General features: G+C 34.6%; 1 protein-coding gene across 3 annotated transcripts in view; it reads left to right on the forward strand.

Moving 5' to 3' along the window:
- The window catches only part of TMEM38B (transmembrane protein 38B), a 50,013-nt gene that overhangs the window by 20,820 nt on the left and 16,695 nt on the right, over positions 1-12,498 (forward strand). For 2 of the 3 annotated variants that reach the window (XM_045840972.1, XM_045840970.1), the window contains exons 3-5: positions 4,076-4,260; positions 5,093-5,180; positions 9,245-9,362. In XM_045840972.1, coding sequence (XP_045696928.1) covers positions 4,076-4,260; positions 5,093-5,180; positions 9,245-9,362 — 391 coding nt within the window. The remainder of the gene's footprint in view (positions 1-4,075; positions 4,261-5,092; positions 5,181-9,244; positions 9,363-12,498) is intronic. The other variant, XM_045840971.1, reaches the window with a different exon arrangement.

The raw sequence follows: 12,498 nt of genomic DNA on the forward strand, positions 1-12,498 counted from the left end.
TGAAGAAAAAATGTGAGCAGAAGTTGCTTTGGATTCTTGCAAATCAAATTCAGTTATCCTTCAGAGGATTGACTAATCAAATTTAAAAAAGTGGTGTAATTCCAGTGAGACTGCTTTGTTATATCTAAAGTGAACAACTGTGCTTTTGATTAAAAAACCATATCAATGAAACATATAGCATGTTAGTAACACTTAAAGTTTATTTTTACCTTGATAATCTTTAAATGAATATGTAACTTGTCTTAAAAGGAAATGTTATAAATAGTATCCATGGGAAAAACTAATTGTGGGCATCTGAGGCAGTGGAAACTATTAGGAGTAGAATAATAAATGTAATAACTAATATTTTTTGAGTTATTACCATATGTCAGCTAAATTCTTTGTATTCTTTTTTATATTTAATCGTGAGTCCTATGAAGACTTGATTTCTTCAGTGAACACTATGTTACAAAAATTCATCTGAATTCTTGCATGCAGCTATAGTACATTCCCTCTCACTGCTGTATAATTCGTTATATTTTTGTCTATATTTTGTTCTTCTGCTGATGAGCAGTTTTAATGGTTCTAGTTTTAGCAGTTATTCCAAAATAACAATAGCAACCACTGATGTATTTACTGTGTCCCAGTTTTCTAAGTGCTTTACATATATTATCTCTCTTAAACTTTTTAAGAACCCTGTAAGGTAGGTACTATTTTATTCTCATTTAACAAACCAGGTAACTGAGGCAAGAAAGGTTAAATAACTTGCCCAAGATGTCTCAGATAGGAATTGGAGCCAGGATTCAAACCTATGGTGTCTAGTTCTTTAGTCTATGCTTATGTAGTAGATTGTTTTGGATTCTGGAAATACAAATGTTGTCTTTGTTCTCACAGACCCTTAAATATAAAAGAATGATACTTGCTTGAAGACACAGTATATTTTACTATTTTTGTGGTTTTAATGTTGAAAACATATTATAATCTTTGCTTGATTTGATTTTAATTTGAGAGATAAAATGATGTTTGGAATTTACTTTAAACTCTAGCAAGCTAAACTAGGGGATTCTGTGAATGCACTTACTGGAAAGGTCTTCAGTACAATTGCTCATAGTGCTCACATCTGGAGATTAGCGCCATCTACTGGCAAAGGGAAATAACTGTTTGGAAGATAGTGTACATTGTCATAGGATTTTTCTTTTCAGAACTGTTCCTGGGGAAAATAAATACGTTGTAATTTTTCTGTGTATTGATTTTTGTATCCCTGTTTGTTTTCCTTAAACTTCAAGTGTCTATTATATATTGCACATTTGCATAACTGAGACTGTATTTTTATGAGGAAAAACATAAGAAAAGGTATAGTTTTACAGGACTGTCATTCAATAGTCCTGTTTTTGGTTTATAGTTCAGTTTTGGCTTAGGTAAGTAATACTGTCTTTGATACAGGCGTGGAATTAATAGTAGAGTGAAAACAGAGTTCTCAGTGACTGACCATGGGAAGTTTCTGCTCAGCTCTTGGTACTAACCTAATTTCTGCTTTCCTCTTTCTTATTTAAACTGGTTTAGCTTTTATTTGTCAGTGGCTTAGCATCCTGTTTGTATTCTGTTTTAGACTAATTTTTATTATTTAGCACTGTTCTTTGTCATTTCCCCACTTTATTAACCTAGTTGACTTAAAATGGATGAGAAAAAAGTGGATGAGAATCAATTGCCTTCTTATTCCATTTCTTGTTTGGAATGTTCCATTTCTTATTTTCTGATGTTTTCTAAAGGTACTTTATGAGTTAAAAGTTCCTTAGATGTGACAATTTTAGTTAAAGGTGAAATGATAATTTTTATTGGACAGTGTTGCTTAGTGAGTATTGATTGAGTGATTCATTAAAGAAATTTAAAAAAAACTACTTTGTGTTATAGAGCAGGAATGGTTATTAGTCATTAGTCTGATGTGTTTACTGGTAAGTTTACTGGCACAATAAACAGTTTTTCTTTTGCCCTTGTGACTATTTAACACTTGAAATGAGAACTGTTTCCTGTTTTAAATGTTAGCTTATTATAGGTATACTTTAGAGATGCCGGATTAAATGGAGTAAAGACTTATTCATTAAAAATAGCAACAACCAGAAATTTTAGATTGTATATCATAATGTTACATAGTTGAATATAAAAAGTTCAGGATTGCCCTTGTAATAGTATAGGTTTTTAACTCGTTGAAAATAGTGTCAGTGAACAGAATGAAAAGTGGGTCATTTGTATTTTTGTTTTTGTTATTTATTTGAGTGTTTTAGTTTTGGTACCATCCCTCTTTCTTAATCTGATCTACAGGGTATACCAAAATATTTTAATGTTATTTAAAAATACATTTTAAAATTGCTTATTTAAGTGTAACTCCTTTCCCCCCTCAATCTCTTAACTGATTTCTTGGAAATTTGTTTTATATTTAAAGAGAGAAGTAGATAGGGTCTTTCAAAATATTACATGAACATGTAAAATTTTTAAATCATGCCAGTCATTTTCAAAAAGCTTTTTACTACTCTTACATAACTTACTTCTTTCTTTCAAGCTTTTAAATTACCAACCGATTCTATGATTTGATATATTTTGCATTTTGCCTCAAGATTAACTGTTAATAAATTATTTAATTCAGGACTACTTTGCATCATGCTGAGTTTAAGTGAGAGAAAAACAAGACGAATTATTCTTGCTATCTAAAGTCTATTTTATTGTGAGCGTTGCAGCCTTTATTCAGGGTGTGGCAAAAGTAGGTTTACAGTTGTGAGTATGCAAGACACAGTTTATTCTTGTATTATTGTTTATTAATTATTGTGTTTTCCACATTAACAACTGTAAACCTACTTTTGCCCCACCCTGTTATTCTGAAGAAAAATGTATTAAGAACAATCTGTGTTTAGGCATAGGAACCAATTGTTTTAGTTGTACAGAACCATTAGAATTTATTTAGTCTGAACTAAGAATATTAAATAAAACAAACTAAGACAAGATGAAGCTCCCAGAGTCAGTATATATGGCACTGTTAGAGTGGGACGTTGGAGAATAAGAAGGATTGGTAGGTGTAGATAAAGGGGAGAGAGTGCCTCAGGCTGAACAAACCATTGCATCTTGTACTGGGCCTCTGAAGCAGCATTTTGGCAAGAAGATTTCATATTCCATGCATAGTTTCAGGAATTCCTACTTTGTGAATCATGAATTGCAATAAGATTAACAACTTCTTTTAGAGGAAATATAATACTTCTTTCATACAGTGTATTCCATATCTCTCCATTAGAAAGACGATACATTCTACCTTAAGCACACAACTGTCAGCTAGAGAATATTTTAGGAACGGGGTGGGGGGAGTAGAGGGTTTTCCAATTTAACACTACTGCTAAACTGTTTGAACAGATGCTTAGAACAAATGAAGCTTCAAAAAATAATCCATCCGAGGAGGAGTGAATTATTCTTAAACTAGTATCATGTTTTAATTGGTTAAAACTTAATTTTACTCAGCTGAATTGAAGAACAAGCTTCATTTCTTTCAGCTGTATGAAAATATGTTTTCCCTGAACACAAATCTGTCTCCTTGAGCACATGACCTTTCATTGTATAGGTCCCGGTTTATGTACTGCACCAAGGGGCACAGGTAAAGATGTTAGAGGGGTGGAAATGCAGCCCTTGCTTAGGTACCATGGGCCCTCTTCTAATTCCTTTTCCCAGAGGAGAAAAAAGGCACTGTAGCTAGAGAAGTGATTATATATTTGCTCTGTTTTTTTTAGTGGACTCAGCACTTAGCTTCTAGAAGAGTATAGGCACAAATTAGGAACTCAGTAAATACTTTTTGCATGAATAAAATATTCAGTAGTCCAAACAGGATGAAATTCCTCTGATCATGACTTTTTGGCAGATTATTATATGTGCTTCATGTTTTTTTTTTTTTTTAAACTGACTCTACCCAATCTGGTATTCTTGAAGTCAAATTCTATGCTTATATGGAGTTTATATTTATGTTTGTTGAATTTTGCCAAATTGTTATTGCTGATATGCTGTATTTTTATTTCTGTTTTGATTCTATTTATATATTAAAATGTTTAAATTTTAATTTCAGGTATATTATTTTTTTTTGCCCATATGACCTAGTTTCCCAGGGCTATTCTTTGCTACCTGTTCAACTCTTGGCTGCAGGAATGAAGGAGGTGACCAGAACTTGGAAAATAGTAGGTGGAGTCACACATGCTAATAGCTATTACAAAAATGGCTGGATAGTCATGATAGCTATTGGATGGGCCCGAGGTAATATTAACAGTGCGTGTTCGTAAATACTGTTATTGGTGTGCTACAACTACCGAACAATTCTCTAGTTGCATTAATGGGGACCACATGCTCTTATAATAACAGTCTTTTTGGAGGGTGGAAGCTTTGTTTCTGTTAGCTAGTAAAGTTAATTCAAAACCAGCACTTTTCGCAGGTATCAGCCATTAGCCATTATTTTGATCCCAACTGTTTTACAATATAAAATTTTTATGATTGGTTTTATTATCAACCCCAGAACCAGAGGGGTTCATAATTAATTAAGGTATAGTGCCATCATAAATAAAATAAGTTTACAGAAATTATATAGTACATGTAAAAAATTGCTCTGATTTTTAATTCTGAATAACTGAAAATGATAAATATGATTGAATATAGGTTCATGTCTACTTTGCATTACTTACCTTTATTGTTGAGTTCTTTAGTATGTAGGAATTGAACAGATTTCTCCAATCTCTTGTTTTACTGTGTTTAACCATAACTAATATCAGAGAAAGAAATGATAAAGCACTGAATTTTATTTGTCAGGTTTGCAACAAACCTCTAGCTATATCTCTGTGCCTGAGGACCCAGTTTTAACCTTAATTACCATGTAATAGACAGCTGCTGTGATTGTGTAGGGGAAGGGTTGCAACAGTGTTAGTACCATAAATGTACAAGGCAACTTTTTTCTTCTTCCCAAAATTATATTTTTGCTCAATTATATTTTGGGGATCCTCTTGGGATTATAAGTCAGGAGGTAATATGGCTTTGTTTAAAATATTTTCTATAGAAAATTTGGCTAAATATTCTTGTTTTATTTTCTTATTTTTAGGGGCAGGCGGTAGCATAATCACGAATTTTGAGCAGCTGGTAAGAGGAGGTTGGAGACCACAAGCTGATGAATGGCCGAAGATGTCCTAGTGAGTTGGTATCAACTATACTAAGACCTGGCTTTTTGTCCTTAGATTTCACCAAAGTTCTTTTTGAAAACATTTTGTGGATTCTAAGTGTGGATGAAACATAGGCAAAAAAAATAAATAGTTACAATAATGGGGAAAACCCCCAGAAAACCTTATTCTTTCAAAAAGTCTGATCTCTCAACTGTCATTTTTAAAATATATATGGATTTATTTATCTTTGGGTTCTTCCCTTTAGGAAATGAAATCAAACAAAAACATCTAGATTGTTAGAGAATTGTGGGAAGAGTATGAATTTATGGAGAGAGAATTACATAGGCACAGACTTCTCTGGATGGAAATGAATCTCACTCGCAGTCTCTTGGCATTTTCATTAATGAAACCGCCCAGATTTCAAATTTACATAGTTCTTTTAGTAAAATGTCAAGCTTATGAGAACAAATCAGTACATTATTTTAAAGCCCTATTAGTTGCTTTAAAAATGAAAGTTAAACTTAATCGTATATAACAATATGAAAAAGATGAGAGGAAATAACCCACTCTATACTTGTTCAATGCAAACTACCTTTTGTGTCCACTCAAGGAAATCTGACTGTTAGATGTTTTATAAAGACACTAGCCCAGTATTAATTAAGTCACAAATGGATCCCTGATGTACCTGAAAATGAAACAGAGAAGTACAGTTACTATTTCCACAATTCAAGAAGAAGATGATTTAGGGAATAGCAGCTATAATAAGCAAGGCAAGGAAAGACTTCATGTGAAAATAGTCTCGTTAGAATGGATTAAAAAGGAAGGTTGAGAAGCAGTATGGATGATGAAGTATATGTTTGAGAACCAACAAATTCCAAGATATTTAACTTGGAAAGTGCTTCTTAAAGCTTTAATGAGGTAGTTGAGAAATAGAACAAAGAAGGCTTTGGTTGATACTAAGTTATAAATAAGGCATTAGTGTAATTAAGGGGAAATTCTTCTCGTTGAAAACATCTTTTATAAGCCATTTCTTGGGACTTTAAAACTGAGTCAAAGTGCATTTCTCCTCTGTTCAAAACCTTGCAGTGACTCCCCCAAATGGCCCTCCAAGATGGCTCTCCCAGATGGCTCTCCCCTACACCCAGTCTGCTCTTACTACCTTGTTCACTGCACTTGATTCTTGAAAAAGCCGGGTGTGGTTTGGTTTAATGCTAGCTTTTCTTTTTGCCTAGAATTTTTTTTCTCAGGTATCTACTTCCCTATCTACTTTGCTCAAAGTATTTTCTCAAAGCTCACCTTCTCAGTGAGGACTATCCTGCTTAAAATTGGAACATTTCCTTCTATTATTCTTTCTTTTGTATAATGTTTATCATATTGTATAATTATTCATTGTGTTTATTCTCCTCTCCCTTTGGCTCCCCCCACACTTCAAAGAATACAAGAGGCCAAGGACAGGGATTTTTGTCTTTTTTGATTGTTTTTGTATCCCAAGCACCTACCACATAGTAGACCTTCAATAAATATTAGATGAATGAATGATTGACAGGTTGTCAGGCAACTATGATTTTTGTCTAGTATGATATTCTGTGGATGTGTGTGTATTTAAGTTTTCATATCTATTATCAAATACTTTTGCACAGCAGAGAAAGCCTATTTGGTTTCAGAGAATACATGTATTTTCATAAACAGAATGTTGGTAGAAATATGAATGTTAGAGTGCTGGTGAGGGCTCAGAAGGAAACGGGGAGCATGATATTAGAAACTGGAGAGATGATTCACTTATGTAGTGGCAGAAAACTTAGCTGAAGTGTGGAAAGCATAACTTGTAAGCAGTGAACTTGGATATTTAGCTGAAGATATTTGGAAGCAAAGCGTTGAAGGTGTGGATTGGTTTTTCCTTGCCGCTTATTACAAAGTGTGAGAGGAAAGGTTTGAATTGAAGGAATAACTGCTAAGTAAGGAAACTGAAACTTGATAATTTAGGAAGTTCTCAGCCAGTCTAGATTGCAAAAGATGCTAAAATTAGGAGAGTCATTCTTAGGAAAACCTGCTGTGAAAAGAAAGTCAGGGGTGTTGCTGGACAGTTTTTGCTAGCGTTTAAAGACATTAGGCATGTGACACATGGACCCATTAAGCTATCACAGCAGACACCAGGACTAGAGGAGGGATTATCCAGAAAAGATCTGTGAAGGACCTTTTTGACTAATGGCATGGGTCCTGTGTCATACACCAGAGATCCACAAGGTCTTTGAAGATGTTATATCACTAGAAACATTGCCAGCTTGGACTGAAAGGGGCAGAGGTAAGATGAAATAAAAGAATGCTGTCAGATTCCCAAAATTGTACAGGCAGGAAACAGGCTGATAAAACTGCTCAGCTGCAAACATGTGCTACCCTTCAAGGAAAGGGAAGAATGACTTTAAGGTGAGAGCTATGTGCCTAGAGGCCTGAGGCCAGGCTCACAGGCTGGAGTCAGAGGTGCAAAGGCCAGAGCCTGGACTGCACAGGTTGGAACTGCAGACTCAAGAGGACACAGCCTCAAGCCATAGAGGATTATTCCCAGGCCTCAGATCCTAATGGAATTTGCCCTGCTGGATTTTGAAATTGTCTGGGACTGGTGACCACTGTCTTCTTCTGTTTTTTTCCCTTTTCGAATCAGAATGCCTATAACTGTGATCCAATGCCTATTCTACCAGTGTATTTTGGAAGCAGATAGTTTATTTACTAGTTTCATCTGGACTACTATAAGAATTTTCTAAATGCTTCCTGATCTTCCTAACCAATCTCACTGACTTTCCTAAATCCTAGCCCTTTTCCAATTCCCTGCCCCAATTTATTGTCTATAATCCTCGTTTATCATATTCATTGTCTCTGGATTTATGCTATAAGAGAACACGATCCAGAATGGAATGTGTGTTTGCTAAGAGGATGCCTGTGAAGAGGCATTATGGCACAGAAACAAAACTGTTAGAAGCACACAGTAGCAAAATGACATTAAGACAAACCTAATTTCATTTGATTTTTATCTTACCCTGTTAAAATACCAATTTCGTGTACATTTTATAATACAGTTGTCCATGCATATAATTTACAAATTAATTTATAAACACATTTTAGGAAGCATCTTAAAATACTTTTTTTATCAATAGAAATACACAGTCAAAAGTTTAGACCACTTTTCCAAAACAGGAATGCTGCCTGATCATTGTTAAGCAAAGTCCAAACTCCTGTTGCCAAAACCTAACCCTGTTTTGAACTCAATTCTTAGCTTGTAATAATTAAGTTAACAACTTATTTTTCCATAAAAGTGCTTGTAGGGGCTTTTAAATGTCATATTTTGCAGTGTGGCATTCTAAGAGTTTGTTTATCTTTTTATAGTTGTAATCATAAAGAGCTAGATAATGATCTATTATGGAGAGATGCTTTAAGTAAATGGCAAATATATGACATGAAAGTAGTGCTTCATACTTACAGATTAACATAGACTTTACATGTTCAGCATTAATTTACTAAGATATGACCTAATGCAAATATTCTGTGCGGGAGTTAGTTAAATAATGTGCTAGAGGTAACTCATACTGTTTTATGTATATAACTTCTCTCTATTTTACACGGCAGCCTGAAGCTGGTTGTGATGGGACTATTTACACAATGGAAATGAGAAAATACTAATCAGGGCTTTCTTTTCCTTTCCCCATCCCACCCAAGGAGCTTTGCTTAGCATTGTAAGGTTTTTCAGGACTAATCTACTTTTCCCAGATTACACTGTAGAACATGGGACGTTCAGATCTTCTTTTGTAAAAAAGTGTTACGTGATCAACTATGTTTCAGATATATTGCATATAGAAATGTACTTTATCAGAGGGTCACAGTATGTATGAACATTCTAAAATCTGGTATGTTATGCTGTCAAGAAAGGTATTTAATTTTATATAGCTTAGTATTTCCATAACTTTATTAGTATAGTCACAGAACTCATTTTTGTGTTACATCTATTAATAACTCATTAAATTATTACTTTGTAGAGTACTCTGAAGAATACAGACATAGATCATGTTTAATACTTACTGACTTAAAGTGTATTTTATTTTCAGCCCTGCCAAAGTAACCCTGCTGGGGTCAATTATCTTCACATTTCAGCATACTGAACATCTGGCAATACCAAAGCATAATCTTGTGTTCCTCTATACCATGTTTCTCGTGGGCACAAAGGTAAGAGCTCACAGCAGCAATAAATCAGTATTACAAATTCTGTGTTACCAGAATTCTGTATACAAGGCAAGTAACAGGAACATTTATTTATTTTTATTGTTATTACAGTCTAAAAACATGAATTTTGGGGAGTTTATTCAGCAAATCCATGACTTTCTGAAACTTAGCTCTTCTGTGATTCCTCATTTGATTTATGCCGGTTCTACCGGGAGAGTCTTGCAGATAGCCTAAAAGTCTATTGGAGGCTGGGAAGTAGTAGAAATAAGAACAGCCAAGGCTGATCAGAGACTGCAAAGACAGTGTTGTCTCATTTGTAAAATGAGGTGGTTGTGTAGATGTTCTCTGAGGTTCGTTTAAGCTTTAAAATTTTGAAATTCCATATTAGGACATTTGTGACTAGTCTCTTTTGTTATTTTTGTCTGCTTTGAAGCTTTATACCTTCTTGAAAATTGGAGGGTAGTATGATATAAGGTCATATCTTTTAGAGACAGATTGTCTTAAGTTCACACCTAGCTTTGCTCTCTGATTCCTGAATAGGCAAGTCACTAATTGTCTCTGAATCCCAACTTTCTCATCTTCATTATGTGAGTGTTGAGAGGATTGGAGATGATGTATGTCATTCTGTTACAGTGTCTGACACATCTTATGAATTCTGTTTGCAGCTGTATCATGAGGCTAATTCTGATTATTGTTATTCTTACCATTATTAGATATTGTTCCCTGTTCACAGCTAGACAATTAATTTTCAAATAAGATTATTGTTCAGGCCTAGAGGAATTTTGTAGCTACCTCTATCTCAGCCTAGATATTTTTGGCTTCTTAAAAAGATTCTTAAAAGGACACAGTATATATTTTACAAATTTATGTCTTAGAACCAAGTCACCTCATTTCTGTTTCAGTAGTCTCTGCAGTGGAGGTGGTATGTGGTGGTAATTCACATATTGCAAGTATCTCTTCACGTGTGCCTTCCTCTTCCAGTCCTTAAATTTTGGGCCGTATGTATTTCTTTGTAATAGCTTTACTGAAATGTATTTTAAATACCATCCACTTCTTCCATTTAAAGTGTATAATTCAGTGGTTTTAAGTGCAATCACAGAGTTATATAACCATCACTCCAGTCAATATTGAAATATTTTTATCACCCCCAAAAGAAACCTCACACTCATTAGCAGTTACTTCACATTTCTCCTTAATGACCCAGCTGTAGGAAACCACTAATCTACTTTGTTTAATAAATCTGCCTATTCTGACATTTTATGTAAATGGAATCACACAATATGTGGGCTTGTGACTGATTTCTTTCACTAGCATAATGTTTTGTAGGTTCATCTGTGTCGTGCTGTGTATCAGTATATTGTTCCTTTTCATTGCTAAGGGATATTGCATTGCATGGATTATATTTTATTTATCCATCAGTTGATGGATATTTGGATTCTTCTACTTTTGGCTAATATGAAAATTCCCTTTATCGGGTTGAGGAAATTTTCTTCTGTTTCTAGTGTGCTGAGCATTTTTATCATGAATAGGTATGAAATTCCATTAAATGGTTATCTCTGCACATGGGTTAAGATACTTATATGATTTCTCCTATATTCTTTAATATAGTGGATTACATTGATTGATTTAAAAATGGTTATATGGATTTTTTATTTTTGTGGTAAACCCCATAGTCATGATGTGTCCTTTTTGTATACTGCTGGGGTGAACAAGATCACGCAGGTTTCAAGTGTACTTTCCTGTGATACATGACCCGTGTATTGCATTGTGTGCCCACCACCCAAAGTCACATCATGTTCCATCACCATGTATTTGGCCTCCTTTACCCTTTAATACGCCCCACTCCCTTCCCTGTGCTAACCACCACACTGTTGTCTGGGTCTATGAGTTTTGGTTTTATATCCCACATATGAGCAAAGTCATATAGTTCTTAGCTCTCTCTGACTTATTTTGCTTAGCATAGTATTCTCAAGGTCCATTCATGTTGTTGCAAATGGTGGTATTTCATCTTTTCCTTTGGCTGAGTAGTGCTCCATTGTATATATGTACCACATCTTCTTTATCCAGTCCTCTATCAAAGGATGCTTTGGTCATCTCCATGTCTTGGCCACTGTGACTAATGCTGCAATGAACATAGGGGTTCATATATTTTTGTGAATAAATGTTTTTGAGTTTGTCATGTAGATACCCAGAAGAGGGATTGCTGGGTCATATGGTAACTCTATTGTTAATTTTTTGAGAAACCTCCATATAGTTTTCCATAGTGACTGTACCAGTTTATATTCCCACCAGCAGAGAATGAGGGTTCCTTATCTCCACAACCTCTCCAACCCTTATTATTACCTGTCTTGTTGATAATAGCCATTCTAGCAGGTGTGAGGTGGTATGTCATCGTAGTTTTGATTTGCATTTCCCTAAAAGCTAGTGATGTTGAATATCTTTTCATATATCTGTTGGTCATTTGTATGTCTTCTTGGGAGAGGTGTCTGTTCAGGTTCTTTGCCCATTTTTTAAAAAAAATTTAAAGATTTTATTTATTCATTTTTAGAGAGAGGGGAAGAGAAAGAGAAAGAGAGGAGAGAAATATCAATGTGTGGTTGATTCTCATGCACCCCATACTGGGGATCTGGCGTGCAACTCAGGCATGTGACTGGGAATCGAACCGGTGACCCTTTGGTTCGTAGTCCATACTCAGTCCCCTGAGTTTACCAGCCAGGGCAACTGCCCATTTTTTAACTGAATTATTTGTTTGGTTTTGAGTTGTGTGAGTTCTTTGTATATTTTGGATAGTAATCCCTTTGTGGAGATGTTGTTTGCAAATATCATCTCCCATTTGTTTTGTTGGCAGTGTTTTTCTTGTGTAGAAGCTTTTTGGTTTGATATAGTTCCATTCATTTCTTTTTGCCTTTACTTCCCTTGCCTTTCGAATCAAATTCATAAAATGCTCTCTAAAACCAAGATCCATAAGTTTCATACCTGTGTTCTCTTCTATGTAATTTATTGTTTCAGATCTTATATTTAGGTTATTGATCCATTTTGAATTAATTTTTTATACATGGGACACACTGTAATCTATTTTAATTCTTTTGCATGTGGCTTTCCAATTGTCCCAGCACCATTTATTGAAGAGGCTTTCTTT

This window comes from Phyllostomus hastatus, unplaced genomic scaffold (genome assembly GCF_019186645.2).
Source record: "Phyllostomus hastatus isolate PE091 unplaced genomic scaffold, TTU_PhHast_1.1 phas_contig_34, whole genome shotgun sequence".
Classification (NCBI taxonomy): domain Eukaryota; kingdom Metazoa; phylum Chordata; class Mammalia; order Chiroptera; family Phyllostomidae; genus Phyllostomus; species Phyllostomus hastatus.